The 24,166-nt window shown below is 51.5% G+C and overlaps 1 protein-coding gene across 2 annotated transcripts; it reads left to right on the top strand.

Moving 5' to 3' along the window:
- Window positions 1-3,606: 3,606 nt before the first annotated feature.
- HSPBP1 (HSPA (Hsp70) binding protein 1) lies at window positions 3,607-23,880 on the top strand. Of its 2 annotated transcripts, XM_032171194.2 has the most exons (8): window positions 3,607-3,854; window positions 4,187-4,496; window positions 7,816-8,020; window positions 11,012-11,236; window positions 19,288-19,443; window positions 19,588-19,684; window positions 20,181-20,292; window positions 23,553-23,880. In XM_032171194.2, exons 2-8 carry the CDS (start codon window positions 4,281-4,283, stop codon window positions 23,625-23,627), a joined length of 1,086 nt encoding a protein of 361 aa, XP_032027085.1. In that variant the 5' UTR covers window positions 3,607-3,854; window positions 4,187-4,280; the 3' UTR covers window positions 23,628-23,880. The 2 variants fall into 2 exon arrangements, with proteins under 2 accessions (XP_032027085.1, XP_032027084.1); XM_032171193.2 differs by lacking the exon at window positions 3,607-3,854 and having other exon boundaries at window positions 4,023-4,496.
- Window positions 23,881-24,166: the final 286 nt, after the last annotated feature.

The raw sequence follows: 24,166 nt of genomic DNA, 5'->3' as shown, positions 1-24,166 counted from the left end.
TGGAGGGAAGGATGGAGAGAGACAGAGAGAGAGGACCCAACAGATGGGGCAGAGATGGAGATACACAAAGAGAGATGCTGGCTGACGCAGAGACGGGAGACAGGCAGAGACACAAGAGGGATGGAGACCACCAGAGACAGGCTGAGGCAGAGACGGAAGAAGGGCAGAGATGGACAGGGACAGAAGAGAAGGAAGGAATGGCAAGCCGGGAAAACAGACAGGGAGAGGGAGAGAAAGCTGCTGGAAGCCGACAGGGGGATGGAGAGAGTCAGAGATTCGAAGAGACAGACAGAGGAAGACCAGCCAGAGAGGTGGGGGAGAGGGGGCGCAGGTGGAGCTGTAGAGAGGGCCGGGGGTACACACAGGTGGAGGGACACGTGCTGGGGAGAGGTGGGGACATATCGAGGGAGACAGAGACAGAGAGGGGAAAGAATTCTTGGAGTTGCTGACCCAAAACTCATGTCTGTTTCCCCAGCCCCCTAAGGCCACCCATCCAGGGTAAAGGTAAGTCTGTGTCCCCACCAATGTCAAGGCCCCATATCTACCCACAGCCCAGAGTGATTTAGGATTCTCTTTACTTCTACAGAGAAGCTTCCAGAATCCCCTCAGATTCCCTGTGTTATGTTTTTAGACCCCCATATATTCTCTGTGCTTGTCATAGGGTCCTTTATATCTTCATGTGGGCCCCAGTATAGCCCATACATCCGCACTGTAGCAGGTCCACAAGCCCGTGCTCTGCCTGCAAGTAACCCGCCTGCCCCCATTAGCTTTCTGCATAAACCATAGATCCCTCTATGTCATGTACCCGCAAGTGTTAGACACCCATTTGATTCTCGAGTCCCCTGTAAAGCACACCCAGGGCTGGGCAAGGTGGCTCATGCCTGTAATCCCAATACTTTGGGAGACAGAGGTGGGGAGATCAGCCTGGGCAGCGCAGCAAGACCCCATCCCTACAAAAAATTTTTAAAAAATTAGCCGGGCTTGGTGGCGTGTGCCTGTAGTCCCAGCTACTTGGGAGGCTGAGGCTTGAACCAGTGAGTTCGAGGCTGCAGCGAGCTACGTTTGCACCACTGCACTCCAGCCTGAGCAACAGAGTGAGGCCCTGTCTCTAACAAAAATAAAATAAAATAAAGTGCACACAGGAGCCTTTTGGATCCTGTGAGATTTCCCAGTCCCCCATTCAACACCTTGAGTCCACACATCTTTAATGAGTGCCAAATCTCAGCCAGGCACTGTTCCTGTTGGTAAGAACATGGCAGTGACCTAAATCAGCAAAAAGGCCTGTCCTGTGGAGCTTCCATGCTGGTGGATGAAACAGATGATCAACAAGGTCAATAGGCAAAATATATGGTGTGTTAGATAATCATGTCTGTGCTGAGGAGGTGACTACAGCAGGGAAGGGGGTTAAGAGGGGCCTGTTGAGCAGGGTACAATTTTAGGCGTCCGGGTTTTTTTTTTTGTATTTTTAGTAGAGATGAGATTTCACCCTGTTGTCCAGGCTGGTTCTGTAACTTTTTTTTTTTTTTTTGAGATGGAATCTTGCTCTGTCACCCAGGCTGGAGGGCAGTGGCGCAATCTCAGCTCACTACAACTTCCACATCCAGGGTTCAAGCAATTCTCCTGCCTCAGCCTCCCGAGTAGCTGGGATTACAGGCACCCACCACCACACCTGGCTAATTTTTGTATTTTTAGTAGAGATGGGGGTCTCACCATGTTGGTCAGGCTGGTCTCGAACTCCTGACCTCGTGATTTGCCCACCTCAGCCTCCCAAAGTGCTGGGATTACAGGCGTGAGCTACCACACCTGGCCTGGTTCTGTAACTGTTAATGGGGTCCCTTTTTGCTCTCAAGTGTCTTGCTATAGATGAAAAATTACATGATCATCCTCTTTTTTTTTGTATTGTTTTGTTTTGTTTTTTGAGACAGGGTCTTCCCCCTGTTGCCTAGGCTGGGGTGCATGGGGGCAATCATAGTTCCCTGCAGCCTCGACCTCCTGGGCTCAAGTGATCCTCCTGCCTCAGCCTCCTGCATAGCTGTGATTATAAGCAGATGCCATCACACATGGCTAATTCTTGTTTTTTTTTTGTAGGGATGGGGACACACTACGTTGTGCAGGCTGGTCTCGAGCTCTTGGGTTCAAGTGATCCTCCCATCTTGGCCTCCCAAAGTGCTGAGATTATAGACCTGAGCCACTGCCCCCGGCCATGTATTATAAACTGATAGACTTGTGCATAGATTTCCGTGTCCTAATTCCCAGGATCTGTGCATAAGTTACCTTGCATGGCTGAAGGGACTTTGCCCATGTGACTGAGATAGGGAGATTATCCCAGTTATTTGGGTGAGCTCGACGGAATCACAAGAGTATTTGTGAGAAGGCGGCAGGAGGAGCAGTCAGTGATAGAGATGGGAAGGTGGAAGCAGAGCTTGGGGTGATGGGGCCACCTGTCAAAGAATGAGTGTGGCCTCTAGAAGCTGGAAAAGGCAAGAAAAACATTCTCCCCGAGAGCCTCCAGAAGCGATGCAATCCTGCTGACAGTTTGATTTCAGCCCCGTGAAACCCATTTTGGATTTCTGCCCTCCATAACTGCAAGATAATAAATGTGTGCTGTTTTAAGCCACCACATTCTTAGTAATTTGTCAACAGCAGCAATAGGAAACTAATATAATAGCACATCCACAGGCCCAGATGCATCTCACAGCACAGTGCTAGAAACACCACACACACACACACACACACACACACACACACACACACATACAACCTATCTGTTTGGTCTTCCTATTTCTGCCCAAAATATCCCCCTGCACAACCACGCCCAGCAGGTGCTTGATACGTTTGTGACTGTGTGCCCGTTTTGCGTTCAGCACAACCTTTTCCTGGAGGAAAACTCCCCCTATCCAGGATCAACATGAGAGTTTCTTTAAGCCCAGCCCAGGGCCAACACCTCCGCAGATCGGCCCGCACCAGCACGTGCCCAGGCCTAAACCCCACTTCTGGAGCACAGAGGCCTCGGGCCGCCCCACCAAGCTGGCTCCTCTGGCGCTCTGAATCTTGCTGGGCTCTGGGGCACTTTGCTTTCCGGCTCTAGGCCTCAAGAATCCTCTCTTCTCCACCTGGCAGGACATGGGGAAGAGTCCATGAGGGAGAGGCTGAGTGATGAGAGGGGTCCACGCCGCAGCTCCATTTGACAGATGGAAAAACTGAAGCCTAGAGAGGGGTTGCGGGGGGCCTAAGGCTCACAGGCCAGCCATTACGGTTGCGACCCCAGGGCTCCTGTAGATGGGGTTGGTGGCCCCGGTGGAGTCGAAAGATTGGGGGGGGCGAGGCCCCAAACCTTCTAAGGATGACTGACAGCAATGAGTGGGAGGGGCCTGTAAAGGGGCCGGGGCCTAAGTGGGAGAGGCTGAGAGGCCTAGAGCAGGGGCGGGAATCGTAGGGTGGGCGGGGTCATAAGGGGCGGGGTCAGACCTGGGCGCGGGGCACACTTTAGAAGAGGGGTGGAGCTTGCAAAAGGATCCGAGGCGGGACTCGCTGAGGTGCGAAAACTGGGCCAGGGGCGGGGCTTTGACCAGCTGCTTGAGCGTGAAGGGACGGGGCCCGCACGAAGGCGCGTCCCAGCTTGGAGGCGGGGCCTGGATGGGAGGGGCGGGGCCGAGTGCAGTATCGGGCCAAGTGAGAAGGGGATAAGAGTCGGGCAAGCAGCTTCAGCCGCATCCACGGCACGAAGTTGGGTGGGTACGCCGGCACTTCCGGGTAAAACCGTGCGTAATTCCGGTTAAAATGGCGGCGCCCAACAGAGTCAGGTGCGGACGACTTTGTCTGTAGGAGCAGCGGCGGCTTGAGGACCCGGGGAGGTGAGATCCGCCCTATTCCGGCGCCCCTCTTCGGAGAGGAGGGAGAAGACTTGTTGCTAAGGAGACCAAAGGGCGGGCTTGTTGCTACGGAGGCGGGGCAGTGAGGTTGCTAAGAGACGGGACGCACGCAGTGGAGATGGGGAAGGGGGGTTGTTGCCAGGGAGAGTGGGTGGGGCCTGTTGCTAGGGAGAAAGGAGGGGCTTATGACTTTGGGGAAGGGTCCTGTGGGTATGAAGGAAGGAAAAGGGGCTGTGGTTAAGTGGGCTGGGGGCAGAGTGGTTTGGGGACATGGGGGGTCTTCGAGCTCCCCTAAAACGCCGCCTTCTCAGCAGACCCTCAAGAATCGACCCATCAGGACGCCAGAGCTGCTTCAGCGGTGACCACCTTCTCCCTCTAACACATTCTTCCCTTCTTTACAAACGGCCCATGTCAGACGAAGGCTCTAGGGGCAGCCGCCTGCCCCTGGCGCTGCCCCCGGCATCCCAGGGTTGCTCTTCAGGGGGCGGCGGCGGCGGCGGCGGCTCCTCGGCTGGGGGCTCGGGCAATTCCCGGCCCCCACGCAACCTCCAAGGCTTGCTGCAGATGGCCGTCACCGCGGGCTCTGAAGAGCCAGACCCTCCTCCAGAACCGATGAGTGAGGAGGTAAAGGATGGGGACCCAAGAAGCTGGGGTGAGGGTCCTGGGGACAGATAGAGTTGCTTTGGGAAGTGTGACTTGGGGAGCCACAAGAAGACTAGGGTCTTCTTGGGTGGGAGGCAGAAGTCCAGATGTGGAGGCATTGTAGGCTATAATTTGTGCTAGATGGGGTCATCGTTGACTGAAGATCAGATCTCAAGAGAGTCTGAGGGGACATATCCTCTCCAGAGCCAGACTAACCTGGATTCAGCATTTCCAGCTTTGTGACCTTGGGTATATTACTTAATCTTTCTGAGCCTCAAGTTCTTCATTTACAAATTGATAATAATAATAACTACCGTATAGGGTAGTTCTGAGGTTCTACTTTCAGTAGGGCTGCACACAGTGCCCAGCATACAGACAGTGTTTCTGAAGGCAGCAGTGTGTTTTCATGAAGAGCACAGGTTCTGTAGTCAGACTGCTTGTTTTTTTTTTCTTTTTTGTGGGGGGCGGGATTGGGGGTGGGGGACACAGTCTCGGCTGGAGTGCAGAGGCGCAGTCTTGGCTCACTGCAACCTCTGACTTCCCGGTTCAAGCAATTCTCGTGCCTCAGCCTCCCCAGTAGCTGGGATTAGAGGCATGGGCCACCATGCCTGGCTAATTTTCGTATTTTTCTTAGTAGAGAAGCGGTTTCACTATATTGGCCAGGCTGGTCTTGAACTCCTGGCCTCAAGTGATCTACCTGCCTCGGCCTCCCAAAGTGCTGAGATTACAGATGTGAGCCAGCACGCCTAGCCTAGACTGCTTGGGTTTGATTTCAGGCTTTGCCAATTGCTGACTGTGTGACCTTGGGTAAGTCTCAACCTTTCTGTGACTCAACTTTCTCATCTGCAAAGTGGGGATAACAATGATATATACCTCATAGAGTTGTTTTGCAGATTAATAGCAATAGCTATTATATATGTTTAATCAGCAATTACTGTATACAGAGCATTATGCTAACCCACTTACATATATGATGTCATTGAACCTTTACGACAGTGAGGCATGAAACAGGCACAGAAACATTAAATAGCTCACTCAAATTTACTTAGAACTGTGACTAAGGAGACCTTTGCTCCCCTCCCTCACCCCCAAAAATTCCAGCAGTCACTTATTAGCTCTCATCTCCTTTTTCTTTGATAGAGTCTCACTGTGTTGCCCAGGCTGGAGTGCAGTGGCGTGATCTCAGCTCACTGCAACGTCTGTCTCTCAGGTTCAAGCAATTGCCTTTGCCGCAGCCTCCCGAGTAGCTGGGATTACAGGCGTACACCACCAGGCCTGGCTAATTTTTGTATTTTTAGTAGAGACGGGGTTTCACCACATTGGCCAGTCTGGTCTCAAACTCCTGACCTCAGGTGATCGGCTCGCCTTGGCTTCCCAAAGTGCTGGGATTACAGGTGTGAGCCACTGTGCCTGGCCTCATATTTTTGTAAGGCTTTATTCTGACAAGTCTCAAATTTATATCTCTAGGCCAGTGGTTCTCCACTGGGGGTGATTTTTATTTCCCAGGGGACAATTGGTGTGGAAACATTCTTGGTTGTCACAACTGGAGGAAGGGGGATACTGGCATCCAGTGCGTGAAGGCCAGGGATGCTGCTCAGCATCCTATGGGGCACAGGACGGCCACACTACAGAGAACTATCCAGCTCAAAGTGTCAGTAGAGCTAAAGCTGAGAAATCCTGGTCTAGGCTGCACCTCTGCCTGGGCTTCAGGCAGCTTCCTCAGTCTTTTACCTTGGATGTGTAATAGATCCCTCAAATCTGACACATTTGAAAATGAGCTTCAATCCCTGCTCTTCCCACTCCAAACCTGCTTTTCACACCATTTCCCCATCTTCTCCTGGTTGCTCAGAACAGAGACCTCGGAGTCATCCTTGACCTCTCTCTTTCTGTCACACCTCGTATCTCACTAAATCAAACGGGCTCTCTTTTCAAAATAAGTCCAGGGTCTGACCATTTCTCCCCACTCCCTGTCTCCTCCCCGCTCCACACCACCTTCTCTCCTGCCTGCTCCCAGCCGTAGCCTCCTGATTCATATTCCTGCACCTGCCCTTGCCTCTCCTCAGTCTGTTCTCAATCAACAGCAATGCAGGTGTCCCCACTCCTCTGCTTAGAGCCCTCTGGCAGCTCCCACACCTATTCAGAGGGAAATCCCAGGTTTTTACAAAAGTTTGCAAGACCTGATGTCACCTGCTCCCCTCCCGTCTCCCTCCTTGCTCACTCTGCCCCCACCACGTTGGCCTCCTGGCGGTTCCCTCTGCCTGGAACATTCTTCTTCTAGATGTGGCCTGGCTCAGTCCCTCACCTACTGCTTTTCTCACAAGTCACGTCCCTGGGACCCTCAATGACCAACCCATTTCTTTTTCTTTTCTTTCTTTCTTCTTCTTCTTTTTTTTTTAGAGACAAGGTCTCACTCACTGCAGCCTTAAACTCCTGGGCTCCAGCCATCCTCCCCACTCAGCTTTCTGAGTAACTGGGACCACAGGCATGCACCACCATGCCCAGCTAATTTAAAACACTTTTTTGTGGAGATGGGGTCTCGCTATGTTACCCAGGCTGCGCTTAAATTCCTAGGCTCAAGTGATCCTCCTGCCTCAGCCTCCCAAAGTGCTGGGATTACAGGTGTGAGCCATCGCACCTGGCCCCGATCTCTTTAATTCTGCAGCCACAGTTCGGCACTCCAGATCCCCCACTGTGCTTGTCTTACTTACCCCAGGACGCTTATAATCTCACCATGTGGAATGCTACACGTTTTGCTTATTTTCTTTAGTGACTGCTCTTCAACCTGAATGTGAGCCCCACCCCCAGGGCAGGGGTTTCTGTCTGGCCCAGGGCTGCCTTTAGTACCTAGAAAAGTGTCTGTGAATAAAATAGGTGTTCGGTTGATTTTTTTTTTTTTTTTCAAGACAGAGTCTCGCTCTGTTTGTTGCCCAGGTCGGAGTACAATGTTGTGATCTTGGCTCACCGCAACCTCTGCCTCCCGGGTTCAAGTGATTCTCCTGCCACAGCCTCCCAAGTAGCTGGGACTACAGGCTCTGACCATCATGCCCGGCTAATTTTTTATAGTTTAGTAGAGATGGGGTTTCACCATGTTGCCTAGGCTGGTCTCAAACTCCTGAGCTCAAGCAGTCCACCCACCTTGGCCTCCCAAAGTGCTGAGATTACAGGGATGAGCCACAGCGCCCAGCCGATATTTGTTGACTGAAGGAACATCAGCCCTCAGTTGTTGGCTGTCTTTATTAATGGCTGTTCCTTTTTAATTAATGACTGATGGATCTCCTTTCCTCCTCGCCTTGGTCTCCAGAGGCGTCAGTGGCTGCAGGAGGCCATGTCAGCTGCCTTCCGAGGCCAGCGGGAGGAGGTGGAGCAGATGAAGAGCTGCCTCCGAGTGCTGTCACAGCCCATGCCCCCCACTGCTGGGGAGGCCGAGCAGGCGGCTGACCAGCAAGAGCGAGAGGGGGCCCTGGAGCTGCTGGCCGACCTGTGTGAGAACATGGACAATGCCGCAGGTACCCCGCTTCCCCCGCCAGGACGTCCTGCCCCTCTGTACATGTCCTGCTGCCTCTCAGCTCTTGCACCTACTCTTGGGGATCACACCGTCAGCCTCCCTGCTGCCCTCTCACCATCGGCCTCTTCGCCTCCATTGCCATAAGGAGCAAGGCTCTGCCTCACCCTCGTGGCAGGTGGAGTCCCCCACTTCCCTGATCAGCTCTGAGATGGCTGTTTCTCTCCTAGTCCTCTGGGTGTCCACTGCCACTCCCCAGAGTACAAGAGGGAAAGTGGCATGGGTGGGGTGGCAGAGAAGGCTTCCCCAGGGTGACATTTGATCAGAGACCTGAAGTGAGGTGAGAGTTGTGGGATGATCTCTGGGAAAAGCATTCCAGACAGCAGGAACAGCCAGTGCAAAGGCCCTGAGGCCAGACTGTGCCTGGTGTGTTCAGGAACAGCAGCCAGGCCCTTGAGGCAGAGTAGAGTGAGTGAGGGGCCAGGCGCAGGAAACAGCATTGGGGTGGGCCTCGCCGACGGAGGTAAATGCTGTTTTACTGCAAGCAGCAGAGCTCACAGAAGGTTTCAGGAGAGCTCACTTCCATTTGGAGGGGTTGTGTGGTGTAGCCATTGAGGGTGTGGATTTGGGGTGTCACTTCCTTGGTTCATAGTTCAGGCTGTGCTGCTACATGGCAGTCTGGTTTGGGCAGGTCCTGATTACTTCCTCTTGTACACAGGCTGGGCCGAGAGAAACCCCCAGGCCTGCACAACACCAGGCACAGAGTAAACGTAACGTGTCAGGCCTGGGAGTCAGATGTCTTCATTTTGGACAGGGGCTGGACGGAGTTTGGGAAGCCCTCCTCTGTGAGCGCATTCAGCACCCTGAGAAGACCCGCAGTGCAGCCGCTGCCCCCTAGCTTACTTTTCCCCAGTGTTTCCCAGTCTTATCCGGGCAGAGAACTCCTGCTCCAATCCACAGGATGGCTTTTAACGACTTTGCTCTTTCATTCATTTTTTGCTTGTTCAGGAAATATCTGTTGAGCAGCTGCTGTGTGCTAAGCACCGTGCTGAGTGTCCAATCATCACAGCAGCAGCAATTTTACACCTTATTAGTAATCAAATGAGAACGAAAGCCAAAGATACCACTTCCTCCCTGGCCTCGTGCGCTCTCTCTGTATATAAATATAAATATATATGTGTATCTTCTCTGTCTTAATGAAGAGGCACAGTGCTGATGAAGGTGGGCTGAGGGGAACATCCTCCCACATGACTGTTTATACCACTTACAGTCAATTCACAATGTTGTGCAACGCCACCTCTATTTCCGGAACTTTTCCATTGCCCGCAAAGGAGACCCAGCACCCATTAGGCAGGCCCTCCCCCGGTCCCCTGGCAACCACTAATCAGCGTTTTGGCTCTATGAATTTGCCTGTTCTGGACATTTCACATAGACGACTATAACGTGACCTTTTGTGTCTGGCTGATTGTGCTAAAGGTGGCGTGCCCATGTTGTGACATGTGTCAGAGCTTTATTCCTTTTTTTTTTTGTTTTTTTTTTTTTTTGAGTCAGTCTCCCAGGCTGGAGTGCAGTGGTGCAATCTCAGCTCACTGCAACTTGCACCTGCTGGGTTTAAGTGATTCTCATACCTTAGCCTCCCAAACAGCTGGGATTACAGGCCTGGCCAATTTTTTTTTTTTTTCTGAGACAGAGTCTCACCCTGTTGCCCAGGCTGGAGTGCAATGGCGCAATCTCAGCTCACTGCAACCTCTGCCTCCCGGGTTCAAACGATTCTCCTGCCTCGCCCTTGTGAGTAGCTGGGCTTATAGGTGCCCACCACCATGCCCAGCTAATTTTTGTATTTTTAGTAGAGATGGGGTTTCACCATGTTGGCCAGGCTGGTCTCGAACTCCTGACCTCGTGATCCACCCACCTCGGCCTCCCAAAGTGTTGGGATTACAGGCATGAGCCACCGTGCCTGGCCAGGCCTGGCATTTTTGTATTTTTAGTAGCAACAGGGTTTTGCTATGTTACCCGGGCTGGTCTCGAACTCCTGGCCTCAAGTGATCTGCCCACCTTGGCCTCCCAAAGTGCTGGGATTATAGGCTTGAGCCACCACGCCCGGCCGCTTCATTCCTTTTTATGGCTGAGTAATACTCCATTGTATGGCTAGGGCAGTTTTTATTTATCCCTTTATCCTTTAAGGACATTTGGGTCATTTGTGAATGATGCTGCCATGAACTTGAGCGTGTAAGTATCTAAGTCCCTACTTTTGGTTCTTTTGGGTCTGTGCCTTGGTGTGGAATTGCTGGGTCACGGGGAATCTGTGTTTTACTTTTTCAGGAACTGCCATGCTCTCCAATACCACTCTATTTACAAAAACAGGAGGTGGGCTGTGGTTTGCTGACCCTGGGGACATTCAGATTGTCACAATGACCAGGATCAGTCCTGGCATTTAGTAGTCTGGAGCCTGGGGCCCTGATGCCCCAAATGCCGATGAAATCGAGTTGTATTAGCCTTGGAGGGGCCTCTGGTTGGGTGTTTGGAGAGAGCTGGGTCCTTGTGGGAGCTGGCCTGGCTCTCCTGGCCTCAGCAGCTGTAGTTGCAGCTTAGGGCCACCTTAGCCAAGCACCACAGACTACTGGCTTTGAAAACAGAAATGTATTTTCTTATGGCTCTGGAGGCTAGAAGTCTGAGATTAGGGTGTGGGCAGGGCTGGTTTCTCCTGAGCCCCCTTCTCCTTGGCTTGCAGAAGGCATTTTTTGTGTCCTCCTTCCATGTTGTCCCTCTGTGGGTGTCTGTGTCTTCATCTCTTCTTCTTATCAGGACACCAGTCAGATTGCATTAGGGCCAACCCTAAGGACTTCATTTTACCTTAATTATCTCTTTAAAGATCCCATCTCCAAAAACAGTCACATTCCAAGGTACTGGGGGTCAGAACATCAACCCATGCATTTTGGGGGTCATGGTTCAGTCCCTAACATCTGGCCTCTCTCTGCTCCCCTCTGTGGCACAGACTTCTGCCAGCTGTCGGGCATGCACCTGCTGGTGGGCCGGTACCTGGAGGCGGGGGCTGCGGGGCTGCGGTGGCGGGCGGCACAGCTCATCGGCACGTGCAGCCAGAACGTGGCAGCCATCCAGGAGCAGGTGCTGGGCCTGGGTGCCCTGCGTAAGCTGCTGCGGCTGCTGGACCGCGATGCCTGCGACACAGTGCGCGTCAAGGCCCTCTTCGCCATCTCTTGTGAGTGTCCGGGTGGGGCTGGGGACAGGGGTGCTGGGGGGGGGGGGGGCCGGGTGGGCCCCGGGGAAGACTGCCCGGCCCTCAGCGTGAGCGCTTTGCACACAGCAGTTTTTCAGCTGGGCACTGTTCACATTGGCGCTGGTTCACTCTCTCGGGGGCCGTCCTGTGTACTACAGGACATTGAGCAGCATCTAGTGGGTGGCCTCCAGGCCATGGAGAGACACTGTCACCCCACCTGCCACAGCACAAATGCCCCCAGATGTAGAAAGCCCCTTAGTCAGAACCCCTGCTGTACATGAATTATTCTTCTAATTTTTTTAAATTTAACCTATATAGAGACAGGACTTGCTTTGCTACCCAGGCTAGTCTTGAACTCCTAGCCTCAAGGGATCCTCCTGCCTTGGCCTCCGAAAGTGTTGAGATTACAGGTGTGATCTACCATGTCCAGCCACAAATTCTTTTTATCCTAATGGCCTGTGAAGTAGGGACCATTTGCATCCTCATTTGACAGGGGAAGAAACTGAGGTGTGGGCAGAGGGACATGGCCAGGTTTCTGCAGCTCCAGAGGGCAGAGCTGGCCAGGACTCCCCCATACACTGCCGCCTGGGACACAGGGCCAGGTCGGGGACAGGGATGGGACAAAAACCCACATCTGTGGGGCAGTTTCTCCATGCCAGGGTTGACTCGCTGCATCCTTATGCACATCTGCTGAAGTTGGGCCCACTGTGTCTCCTCCACACGGGAGGGATCAGGCCAGGGGGTCCGGAGCCAGCGTCCCAGCCCGGTGGAGCTCTTCGTGTGTGCTGGATGCTGCCTGCATGTGCTATACTGGCGCCCCAACTGGACTATTTCCTTTTATTTTCCCTAACAGCTTTATTGAGATGCAATTCATAGGCCATATAATCAATTCATAGGCCATATAATTCATCCTTTTAAAGTGTGTAACTTAGTACTTTTGGCCAGGCATGGTGGCTCACATCTGGAATCCTAACAGTTTGGGAGACCGAGGCGGGAGAATTGCTTGAGCCCAGGAGTTTGAGATCAGCCTGGGCAACATAGGGAAACCCCTGTCTCTACAAAAATTAAAAAATTAGCCTGATGTGGTGTGTGACTGTACCTCCAGCTACTCAGGAGACTGAGGTGGTAGGATTGCCTGAGCCTGGGAAGTTGAGGCTGCAGTGAGCTATGATTGCACCTCCAGCCTGCGTGACAGAGCAAGACCTGTCTGAAAACAAACACAAAAACCAAAAAAACAACATAGTACTTCTTAGCACATTCATAGTGTTGTGCAGCCATCATCACTCTCTAATTTTAGATGAGATCAGCCGCATTCAGGGTGGTATGGCTATCGGCAGTCACTATTTAATTTCAGAACATTTTCTTTTTTTCTTTTTTTTTTTTTTTTTTTTTTGAGACAGAGTCTCGCTCTTGTCACCCAGGCTGGAGCGCAATTGCGCGATCTTGGCTCACTACAACCTCCTTGTCCCAGCTTCAAGCAATTCTGCCTCAGCCTCTCAAGTAGCTGGGATTATAGGCACCTGCCACTGCGCCTGGCTAATTTTTGTATTTTTAGTAGAGATGGGGTTTCACCATGTTGGCCAGGCTGATCTCAAACTCCTGACCTCAGATGATTTGCCCACCTCAAGCCTCCCAAAGTGCTGGGATTACAGGTGTGAGCCACCATGCCCGGCCAAAATTTCAGAACATTTTCATCCTCTCCCCCAAGCAGAAATTCTGTACCCGTTAAGCAATCACTCGGCATCCATCCTCTCCCGCAGCCCCTGCAACATGAATCTATTTACTGCCTCTAAGGATTTCCCTCTCCGGGACATTTGTACAAATGGAGTCCCACAGCGTGCGGCCTTTTGTGCCTGGCTCCTTTCATACGGTGCAAGGTCCCCGAGTGGTGGCAGGTGGCAGTGCTGTGCTCCTTCTTGCGGCTGAATGTGTCCTGTTGCGTGGGTCCACCGTGCCCTGCCTCTCCCTCCGCCTGTCTGCTGACAGTCCCTGCTTTCCGTCTGTCTCTGGGCCCTCGTGCTCCTGTGGACATGGCTGCACAGGTGTTTGTTTGGACATTTGTTTCCTGTTCTCTTGGGTGTATACCGAGCAGTGGAGTTGCTGGGTCCTATTGTAACTCTACATTTAATCTGTTCGAGGTTGGCTTTTTTTTTTCTTTTTTTTTTTTTTTTTTCGAGATAGAGTCTTGCTCTGTTGCCCAGGCTGGAGTGCAGTGGCACGATCTTGGCTCACTGCAACCTCTACCTCCCTGGTTCAAGGGATTCCCCTGCTTCAGCCTCTCAAGTAGCTGGGTTTACAGGCACACATCACCATGCCCAGCTAATTTTTTTTGTACTTTTAGTAGAGACGGGGCTTCACCATGTTGGTCAGGCTGGTCTCAAACTCCCAACCTCAGGTGAGCACCTCGGCCTCCCTAAGTGCTGGGATTATAGGCGTGAGCCACCGTGCCTGGCCTGAGGTTGGCTATTTTTTAACTCCAGCAGCCTATGTGGTCATTGAAATGGGGGCTGCGAGGGGGGTCCAACACCCCCTTTCTCTCCCTAACCCCCATGTATCCTGAGCCCTGGAATCAGTGTTGTGTTCCCGGCAGATGGTGGCCCCAGCCATGCAGAGGCTGGGAGGAGAACAGGGAGGGTTTGGGTGGGAGGAGATTCCGGAAGAAGGAAACATTCTGATGAGGCGAGGAAAGGAACCTTGGAGGAGGTGGCACTTGGAAAGTCACAGCCAAAACGAGGGTGACAGGGACAGACAGACATGGGGCAGCTCGGCCACAAAGGGCAGAGCGAAGGACATGGTGTCCCTGAGGGCCAGAGCAGGGTAGAGAGGGGCTGTCAGAGTTTTCTTCTGATAGCTTACTTTAAAAAGAAGTCTTTAGGCCATCTTGGTGGCTCCCACCTGGTCCCAGCTACCTGGGAGGCTGAGGAGGCAGGATCATCTGAGCCTCGGAGGCAGAGGCTGCAGTCAGCTGCGATCGCGCCACTGCACTCCAGCCTGGGTGACAGAGTGAGACCCTGTCTAAAAAAAAAAAAAAAAAAAGTCATTACATATTTTTAAAAATCTGTGAGACAGTCACATCATTCACCAGGCACAAAAGAGTACATAGCAAACGGTCCCTGTCCCCAAATCTGGTCCCCATTCCAGAGAAAACCACTGTTATACCAGTTTCTGCTTCCAGAGATTTTAATAAATCTGTAAGAACAAATGTGGGTGTGTGTGGTGTGGTGTGTGTGTAATGTGCATGTGTGGTGGTTGTGTGGTGCATGTGTAGGGTGTGTATGGTGTGTATGTGGGGTGTTTGGTGTGTCGTGTGTGTGTAGCGTGTACATGGGTTGTGTGGTGTGTGGTATATATGTGGAGGTGTGTGTTGGTATGGGGAGTGTGTTGTATGTGTGTGGTGTGTGTGTTGCATGTGTATGTGTGTGGGATGTGTGCTGGGGGGGTGTATGTATATGTGTGGGGCATGTGCAGTGTGTGGGGTATGTGGGGTGCGTATGTGTGGTGCGTGGATGTGCGTGGGGTGTGTGGGATATGTGTATGTGGTGTGTGTATATGGGGTGTGTGGTGTGTGCATATGTGGAGTGTGCCGTGTGTGGTATGTGTACACATAGACACACAGATTAATCTCTTTTCCTCAGATGTGCATGGCTGGCACAGACCATCCTGACGGGTGCGCACCTTGACCTGCTTCTGTCCATTTTTCTGAAGCAACAGTAGCTTATCTTTCCCCTTCCTGTGGGTTAGGAGTGCAGGAGTGGTCCCTACGGAGGAGGGCCGCTTCTGACTTTGCGTCTTCATGAGGTTGTGCTCAGCCGTCAGCCGGGCCGCATTCCCCGAAGGTCTGATTGCACTAAGCCCTGTGCGTCGCACCTCGTTAATCCCTCACAATCCCCCTCTGAGGGAGGGGTGCTAGAGATGGGCTTCCACTGTGGCTCGCCCAGGGGCTAGCAGAGTTTTGCTGGCTGTTGGCAAGAAGCTCGGGCTGCTTGAGCGGCCTCACCACAGGGTGCTCGGCTTCCCCAACGAACGCTGTCCATGATGCAGGCAAGAGCTCTGGGAGCTTGGATGCCTTTTTGTTTTTTTGCTTGGGGGTAAAATTCACATGAAAATGTTAAAGTATACCATTCAGTGGCATCTGTCCTTTTTTTTGGTGGCTGCAGGGTATGCCATTGTGTGGCTGTCCAGTACCATTACTGGAGTTCCGTGCTGGGAGCCATTTGCAGGGTACGTCCCCTCAGCTCCTGCTGCCCGAGGCGGTGGTGCCGCTGCCCTTCCCAGGACAGGCGGGGATGGACTCGCTCGCCCTCTGTGGAGCCACTCCAAAGTGGTTCCTTGTTACAGTCTACCAGAGTGGCACATTTATTACAATCGATGAACCTGCACGGACACATCATTGTCACCCAGAGTCCATAGTTGACACTGGGGCTCACTCTTGATGCTGTACATACTGTGGGTTTGGACAACTGTGTCATGACATGGATCTACACTGTAGTATCATACAGAGGAATCTCACTGCCCTACAAATCCTCTGTGCTCCAGCTAGTCATCCCAGCCCTGAGCTTTTGACTGTCTCCATAGTTTTGCCTTTTCCAGAATGTCATATACTTGGAACCATGCAATCTGCAGCCTTTTCAGACCGGCTTCTTTGGCTTAGTAATCTGCTTCTAAGGTTCCTCCATGTCTTTTCTTGGCTTGATAGCTCATTTCTTTTTAGCGCTGAATAAGCGTAACTTTTTTAAGGGAGATGTGTGGGCTGCAGTGATGACTTTGGCTTTCTTTCCAAAAATGACGGCAGCCATACTGTGATCCCTGCCCCCAACTGCTGCACAGAGAAGAGGGTGAATGCGGCGAGGGTGGGTGGAAGGTGGGTGGTGAGCTTGGGGGGTTATGGTGATAACCTAGGCAAGAGATCAAGGATGTGGTAGGGAGCAGTGGTTCTCAAACGGGGACAATCGTGTCTTCCACAGGACATTTAGACAAATGTCTGGAGACATTTTTATTTGTCGCAGCTGGGAGAGAGGGACTATTGGCATCTACTGGGTAGAGGCCAGGGATGCTGCTCAACATCCTGCAGTGCACAGGACGGGCCTCCCAACCCAGAATGATCTGGCCCCAGATAGCAACCGTGGGTTGATATCATGTGGAGAAACTCTGGCGTAAAGGGCACAGGTCTCTCCTGGGTACATTTTGAAGGCAGAGCTGACAGGCCTTGCTTACAGATTGAATGAGAGGAGTCTTCCTGTTTTCCAGTCCATGCATGCCTGTTCTTTTTTCTTTCTTTAATTAAATAACATTTGGCCGGGCTCGGTGACTCACGCCTATAATCTCAGCATTTTGGGAGGCCAAGACAGGTGGATCAGTTGAGGCCAGGAGCTCAAGACCAGCCTGGCCAACATGGTGACACCCCGTCTCTACTAAAAATACCAAAAACTTAGCCAGGCGTGGTGAGGCATGCCTGTAATTCCAGCTACTCGGTAGGTTGAGGCATAAAAATTGCTTGAACCCGAGAGACATATGTTGCGGTGAGCCAACTGCCACTGTACTCCAGCCTGGGCGACAGAGCGAGACTCTGTCTCAAAAATAAAATAAAATAAAATAAAATAAAATAAAATAAAATAAATAAATAAATAAATATTTAACCCAATATGTCCAAACTATTATAATTTCAATGTGTAATATGGAATATTAATGAGACTATATTTTTTGTCATGCTAAGTCTTCAAAACCTAATGTGTGCGTTTTACAAATAAAGCACATCGCAACTCAGATGCTGAGTTTTCAGTGGTGGTGTGGAGTGTACCAGAGCAACAACATTGCGTGTGTTTTTCTTTTTGGTTTTCTTTTTGTGTGTGTGTGAGATGGAGTTTCGCTCTTTTTGCTCAGGCTGGAGTGTAATGGTGCGATCTCGGCTCACTGCAACCTCCACCTCCTGGGTTCAAATGATTCTCCTGCCTCAGCCTCCCTAGTAGCTGAGATTACAGACGCACGCCACCACGCACAGCTAATTTTGTATTTGTAGTAGAGACGGGGTTTCACCATGTTGTCCAGGCTGGTCTTGAACTCCTGACCTCAAGTGATCTGCCCACCTTGGCCTCCCAAAGTGCTGGGATTACAGGCATGAGCCACCGCGCCCAGCCAACGTTGTGTTTAATGGAAAATATTTTACACCGCTTCAGTTTTTCACCTTAAGTTTAAATGAATTGAACTTACATGAAATGAACAACTCTTTTCCTTAGTTGCACTGGCCACATATCAGGTGTTTGGTGGCTACAAGCTACTAGCGGCTTCTGTCCTTCTTGGCCAGCACAGGCCTAGAGCCTACCCCTCAGCGGGCACCTTACTGGAGGTGCACTCCAAAGGTCAGTTCTCATCCTGCTGGGAGTCCTTCCAGAGTTCTCATTGCCCTCCGGATAAAGGTCATGCATGCTGTGTAGCCTGGCTCTCTGGGCCTCAGTTTCCTCATCTGTAAAATAGAATTCTGAAAGCACACACTTCCAGGATAATTGTGAGGATTAAAAGATGTTGCGGACTGGGCACGGTGGCTCACGCCTGTAATCCCAGCACCTTGGGAGGCTGAGGCAGGTGGATTATGAGGTCTGGAGTTCAAGACCAGCCTGGCCAACATGGCAAAACCTTGTCTCTACTCAAAATACAAAAATTAGCCGGGTGTAGTGGTGCATGCCTGTAATCCCAGCTACTCGGGAGTCTGAGGCAGGAGAATGACTTGAACCCGGGAAGCGGAGGTTGCAGTGAGCTGAAATGGTGCCACTGCACTCTAGCCTGGATGATAGAGCAAGACTCTGTCTCAAAAAAAAAAAAAAAAAGAGAGAGAGATGATGCAGCTGGGCGCAATGGCTCATGCCTGTAATCCCAGCACTTTGGGAGGCCCAGGCAGGTGGATCACTTTAGGTCAGGAGCTTGAGACCAACCTGGCCAACATGGTGAAACCCTGTCTCTACTATAAATAGAAAAATTAGCCGGGTGTGGTGGCAGGTTACTATAATCCCAGCTTCTTGGGAGGCTGAGGCTGAAGAATAGTTTGAACCTGGGAGTGGAGGTTACAGTGAGCCGAGATTGCGCCACTGCACACTCCAGCCTGGGCAACAGAGCGAGAGTTCATCTCAAAATGAAATAAATAAGTAAATAAATAAAATTAAAAAATTAAAAGAGATGATGCTTCCATCATTGGGGGAATGGATAAAATTTGGTATATCCATACAATGGAATGTTATTCAGCCATGAAAAAGAATGAAGTGCCGATACCACTTACAACATGAATGGACCTGGAAAACATCATGCCGAGTGGAAGCAGTCAGACACAAAAGGTCACGTATTTTATGGACACATTTATATTAAATGTCTGGGACATGTAAATCCATAAAGGAAGAAAGTATATCTGTGGTTGCAGGGGCCAGAGGGAGAGGAAATTGGGAATGACTGCTCATAGGTTTCCTTTGTGGGGTGATGAAAATTTCCTAGAGTTAGTGGTGATGGTTATACAGCCCTGTGAATATCTTTAAAAGGCTGAACTGTGTGGATTGTGAATTATATCTCAAAAACATACTTCAAAAAAACATAATGCTTGCATATGCAGGCCCATGGCAAGTAATGATGATGGTGGTTGCTGGTGATGATGGTGATGATGATTGACGATAATTATATTGTTAATGGTAGTGATGATGATGGTGGTGATGGTGATGTGGTGATGATGGTAGTGGTGGTGGTGGTGATGGTCATGGTGATGGTGGTGGTGATGTGGTGGTGGTGGTGATGGGGTGATGATGGTAGTGGTGGTGGTGGTGATGGTGATGATGGTATGATGGTGATGGGTGATGGTGATGGTGGTGATAGGGTGGTGGTGAGGATGGTGGTGATGGTGAGAATGGTGATGATGATGGTGATTGTGATGGTGGTGAAGATAGTGGTGATGGTGGTGATGATGATGGTGATGGTTGTGATGATGCTGGTGATGGTGGTTGTGATGACAGTGGTGGTGGTGGTGACTGCAAGCTCAGGACCGTGTCCCCCTCTCCTAGGTCTGGTCCGAGAGCAGGAGGCTGGGCTGCTGCAGTTCCTCCGCCTGGATGGCTTCTCTGTGTTGATGCGGGCCATGCAGCAGCAGGTGCAGAAGCTCAAGGTCAAATCAGCATTCCTGCTGCAGAACCTGCTGGTGGGCCACCCTGAGCACAAAGGTGTGGCAGCCCTTGAGGGCAGGAGTGGGGAGCAGATGCCCTGGGGTGGGTGCAGGTGTGGGAGAAGGGGAGGAACAGGCAGCCCGGGGAGGGCATAGGAGATGGGTGGGGCTGCCCCTCTGACCCCTGCAGCCCTCCCCCCAGGGACCCTGTGCTCCATGGGGATGGTCCAGCAGCTGGTGGCCCTGGTGCGGACAGAGCACAGCCCCTTCCACGAGCACGTGCTTGGAGCCCTGTGCAGGTACTTTGGCTCCTTGAGAGGATGGGGCCTGGGGTGGGGGCCCCGTCCTCTCAAGGTGGGGGTGGCTCAGGAATCAGCCTATAGGGACTCAGGAGTTGGGACCTTCCCGTGGAGAGGAAGGGTGTGGGGCCAGAAAGGAGTAGGAGTCAGGGAGCCTCAGTTTCCTCACCAGTAGGGCTGGCACAGAAGCCTTGGGGGAGGGAGAGAGGCTTTTGTACACGCCCCCACCAGTGGATTAGTGTCTAATCAGATGATGCTGGAGCTCTGAACAGCACACCAGAGTTGACACACATCAGGCCCTGTGCTGAGCCCCTCAGCACCCACCCTGGGCCAGGGGCAGCATGAGGTCCATTCCGCAGATGGGGAAATGGAGGCCCATTGTGGGGCAGCGACTTGCCAGACTCCTGAGTGAGCCAGGGGACGGGATGGGCGATAGGGTTGGATCAGTGAGGCCTCTAGAGGGAGGTCCTAAGGGCTGCTCTCATGTCCCTCACAGCCTGGTGACAGACTTCCCGCAGGGTGTGCGCGAGTGTCGGGAGCCGGAACTGGGCCTGGAAGAGCTCCTCCGCCACCGCTGTCAGCTGCTGCAGCAGCATGAGGAGTACCAGGTGCATGGGGAGGGGACGGGGTGCAAGGAGGACCAGGTGCATGGGGAGGGACGCGGTGCAAGGAGGGGAGGGGACAAGGGCTCCAGGAGTACCAGGTACATGGGGAGGGGACGGGGTGCAAGGAGGACCAGGTGCAAGGGGGAGGGGACAAGGGCTCCAGGAGGACTAGGTGTGTGGGGAGGGGATGGGGTTCGAGGAGGATCAGGTGCCAGGAGGAGGGGGGGACAGGAGCTCCAGGAGGACCAGGTACATGGGGAGGGGACGGGGTGCAAGGAGAACGGGTGTGAGGGGCAGGGGATGGGGTTCGAGGAGGATCATGTGCCGGGGGAGGGGACAGCGGCTCCAGAAGGACCAGGTGAGTTGGGGAAGGGACAGGGTATGAGGAGGACCAGGTGTGAGGCGGAGGGGCCTAAGGGTGAGGAATTCCCCAGGTTAGACCAAGTGTGGTAGTGGGGACCCTAGTAGGGGCAGAGCCAGCCAGTCCTTGCCCTTGGGGGCTCCTGGGTCCGCTGTTTTGGGCTTTCATTTGTGTTCTCGTGCGTTTCACTCATCCTCCATTCAGCAGACGTTTATTTCATGCCTAGCATTCGTCCTGTGCTGTGTCAGAGTAGGAGAGACAGCAAGGAGACAGGAGCTTGGAGATTCTTAAAGCGTTGACCAATCATTGAATTATTATCTAAATTACCTAATACAGTTGTTTACATTAAGTAAATGTAAATTGAATATAATATCACTCAAATGTCTTAATGATTAACTATTTCATTAAATTGACAAGAAATAAATGGCAAATAACCAATTATTTTAGGTAAACAACAAGTGATAAATAACAAGTCATCAGATATTTAATTAGATAAGGGGCAAATAAATAACTAATTAGATAACTAGATAATTAAATGCTAAATCACAACGAATTAAAATTCAAATAGTTAACTGATTAAGTAATGTATTAATTTGTTGAAGTGAATGAATCAATGCTGGTGCTTCAGCAAAGCCGAGCTTAGCAAACGCACCCACCTCCTTGGGACATTCTATTCTATTGAATTCATTCCTATGTAGACACTGTCGAGTGTCTGTACATATTGAAAGTGTACTACATGGCCAGGCATGGTGGCTCACGCCTGTAATCCCAGCACTTTGGGAGGCTGAGGCAGGCGAATCATGAGGTCAGGAGTTCGAGACCAGCCTGGCCAACATGGTAAAACCCCATCTCTACTAAAAATACAAAAAATTAGCTGGGCATAGTGGCAGGTGCTTGTAATCCCAGCTACCCAGGAGGCTGAGGCAGGAGAATCGCTTGAACCTGGGAGGCGGAGGTTGCAGTGAGCCAAGATGCGCCACTGCACTCCAGCCTGGGCAACAGAGTGAGACTCCATCTCAAAAAAAAAAAGTGTACTGCCGGGCGTGGTGGCTCACGCTTGTAATCCCAGCACTTTGGGAGGCCGAGGCGGGTGGATCACAAGGTCAGGAGATCGAGACCACGGTGAAACCCCGTCTCTACTAAAAATACAAAAAAAAATTAGCCGGGTGTGGTGGCGGGCGCCTGTAGTCCCAGCTACTCGGAGAGGCTGAGGCAGGAGAATGGCGTGAACCCGGGAGGCGGAGCTTGCAGTGAGCCGAGACTGCGCCACTGCACTCCAGCCTGGGCGACAGAGCGAGACTCCGTCTCAAAAAAAAAAAAAAAAAAAAAAAAAAAGTGTACTTGAGAAGTTTTGACTTATGTATACACCCGTGGAAACATTCAAATTAGATTTATAACAGATTTTACTAGTGCTTTGTGAATAGGTTCTGTAGTCACATGGTTGAAAATACAAGACCCACAGGAGGGTAAACAGTGAAAAGTCTCTCTCCTGCCCCTCCCTCTGGTTACCCAGTTGCTCAGATGTCCTTCCTAAAATATTAGGTGCACATGAGCAAAGGTGCATGTGAATTCTCCTTTTTCTCTGTTATGCAAAATAAGCCTGCCATGCTGTGATGACTGTTCTGCCCCTTGCTTTGCGGGCATTGCATGTCTCGCCTGCGGCTCTTTCATTTTGCAGCTGTACAGTGTGGATGGCCTCTTTTTTGTAGCATGGATATGCAGGTTGTTTCTACGCTCTCGCTATGACAAACACTGCTGAATGAATAACTTTTTGTATATGTTATTACGTATGTCTGTAGAACAATTTCTAGAAGGAAAATGGCTGGGGTCAGGTATGTTAAAGGTTTAAGGGCCATTTCATTAGCTATCACCAAGCCGCTCTCCATAGAAGTTCAACCATTGACACTCCTGTCATGAGGGTGCCCAGCTCCCCAAATCTTGGTCAGAACAAAGTGGCCTCGATGAACCATCTGACCTTTTTCAAGCTGATTGTTGAAAAGTAGTACTCCAGTCCAGTTTACATTTCTCCCATGAGGCCGGGCGCGGTGGCTGACGCCTGTAATCCTAGCACTTTGGGAGGCCGAGGCGGGCGGATCACGAGGTCAGGAGATCGAGACTATCCTGGCTAACACGGTGAAACCCTGTCACTACTAAAAATAAAAAAAAACAATTAGCCAGGCGTGGTGGCGGGCGCCTGTAGTCCCAGCTACTCGCGAGGCTGAAACAGGAGAATGGCGTGAACCCGGGAGGCGGAGCTTGCAGTGAGCCGAGATTGCGCCACTGCACTCCAGCCTGGGCGGCAGGGCCATACTCTGTCTCAAAAAAAAGAAATAAATAAAATAAATAAATAAATAAAATACATTTCTCCCATGAGTGAAATTTGGCATCTTTTCTCTTTCTTGTGAACTGTTCGTTCTCATCCTTTGCCCACTTATCTATTTATTGGGTGATGGTTTTTGCGAATGATTTTTTAAAGCTCTTTAAGTGTTAAGTATATTAGCCATTTGTGCTATGAATCACAAATATTTTTCCCCAACCTCATTTTCTTTTTGCCATGGGAGTATCTTTTATATTATGTAGTTTAACTTGTTAGTGCTTGCTTTCATGGTTTCTGGGGTTTGTATCCGCAGAAAGTTTTGAGCAGTGGTGAATATCTGGGAGTTAGAGCCCGAGTGCTGATAGGAGGCAGACCAATGGAGTGAGACGAGTCTGGGGGACCCCGGGTTCTAGTTCAAGTAGTTCAGACACCAGTGTGAAGACAGTGAATCATGGATCTGAGCAGTGATTAGAGAAGGGGGGTGGCCAGGAGAGAAGAGGAGTCACCTCTGGGTGCCAAGAATGCTGGAGGCAGGGTCCGGCCTCTGCACTCAGGCCCCTTGCTCCCTGCCCCTGCCCAATCCAGGAGGAGCTGGAGTTCTGTGAAAAGCTGCTACAGACCTGTTTCTCCAGCCCAACGGACGACAGCATGGATCGGTGAAACCAGGTGGCTTCTTGCCCCTTCTCCGTGGGAACCCTGGGCTTCCTGCCTCCCTCCCCACCTACAAGGCCCTCTCCCAAGGGATTGCAGGACCTAGGTGCCTGGACCCTGGGCGTGCTAGCCTGTCTCTGTGCAGTCCCTGGAAGGGGCGCTGAGAAAGGCACCAGCTCCTTGGACCCCACCCCCCATGCTCTCACTCTCATCCCCGTTCTCTTGTCCACACAGCTCTTCCAATAAAGGTATTTCTCTTCTTCCTCCTCCTCCTTCACTGCCGCCTTTGTCACCTCCTTTGGAGGGTGCATGGGGGACGGGAGGAGGGGCACGGGTTTAAGGGACTTGGGGAGCCACTGGAAGAATAATAAAAGTGTTGCTCTTTATCATCTACAGAGCCACTGTGTCATTTACTCTTCCCTGCCTTTCCTGAGCAAGAGTGTGTTGGACATGTCCTTTTACGGTCACCTGGCAAACCTGAATTCTAGGTTTGAGGAATTTCCCAGGTTAGACATCTAAATCTTCCCTAGTGTAGCCGCCATTTCCCT

The sequence above is a fragment of the Hylobates moloch genome, unplaced genomic scaffold, assembly GCF_009828535.3.
Source record: "Hylobates moloch isolate HMO894 unplaced genomic scaffold, HMol_V3 SCAFFOLD_12, whole genome shotgun sequence".
Lineage (NCBI taxonomy): Eukaryota > Metazoa > Chordata > Mammalia > Primates > Hylobatidae > Hylobates > Hylobates moloch.
This window is presented reverse-complemented; position numbering and strand designations above follow the sequence as displayed.

What these genes read in the sequence shown, in the direction of transcription:
- HSPBP1 (XM_032171193.2), top strand. Translation starts at nt 4,143, where the DNA reads ATGGGGGGTCTTCGAGCTCCCCTAAAACGCCGCCTTCTCAGCAGACCC. An exon ending in GGCCCTCTTCGCCATCTCTT is followed by an intron (nt 11,237 to 19,287) that starts GTGAGTGTCCGG and finishes CCCCTCTCCTAG; the next exon opens with GTCTGGTCCGAGAGCAGGAG. An exon ending in GTGCTTGGAGCCCTGTGCAG is followed by an intron (nt 19,685 to 20,180) that starts GTACTTTGGCTC and finishes TGTCCCTCACAG; the next exon opens with CCTGGTGACAGACTTCCCGC.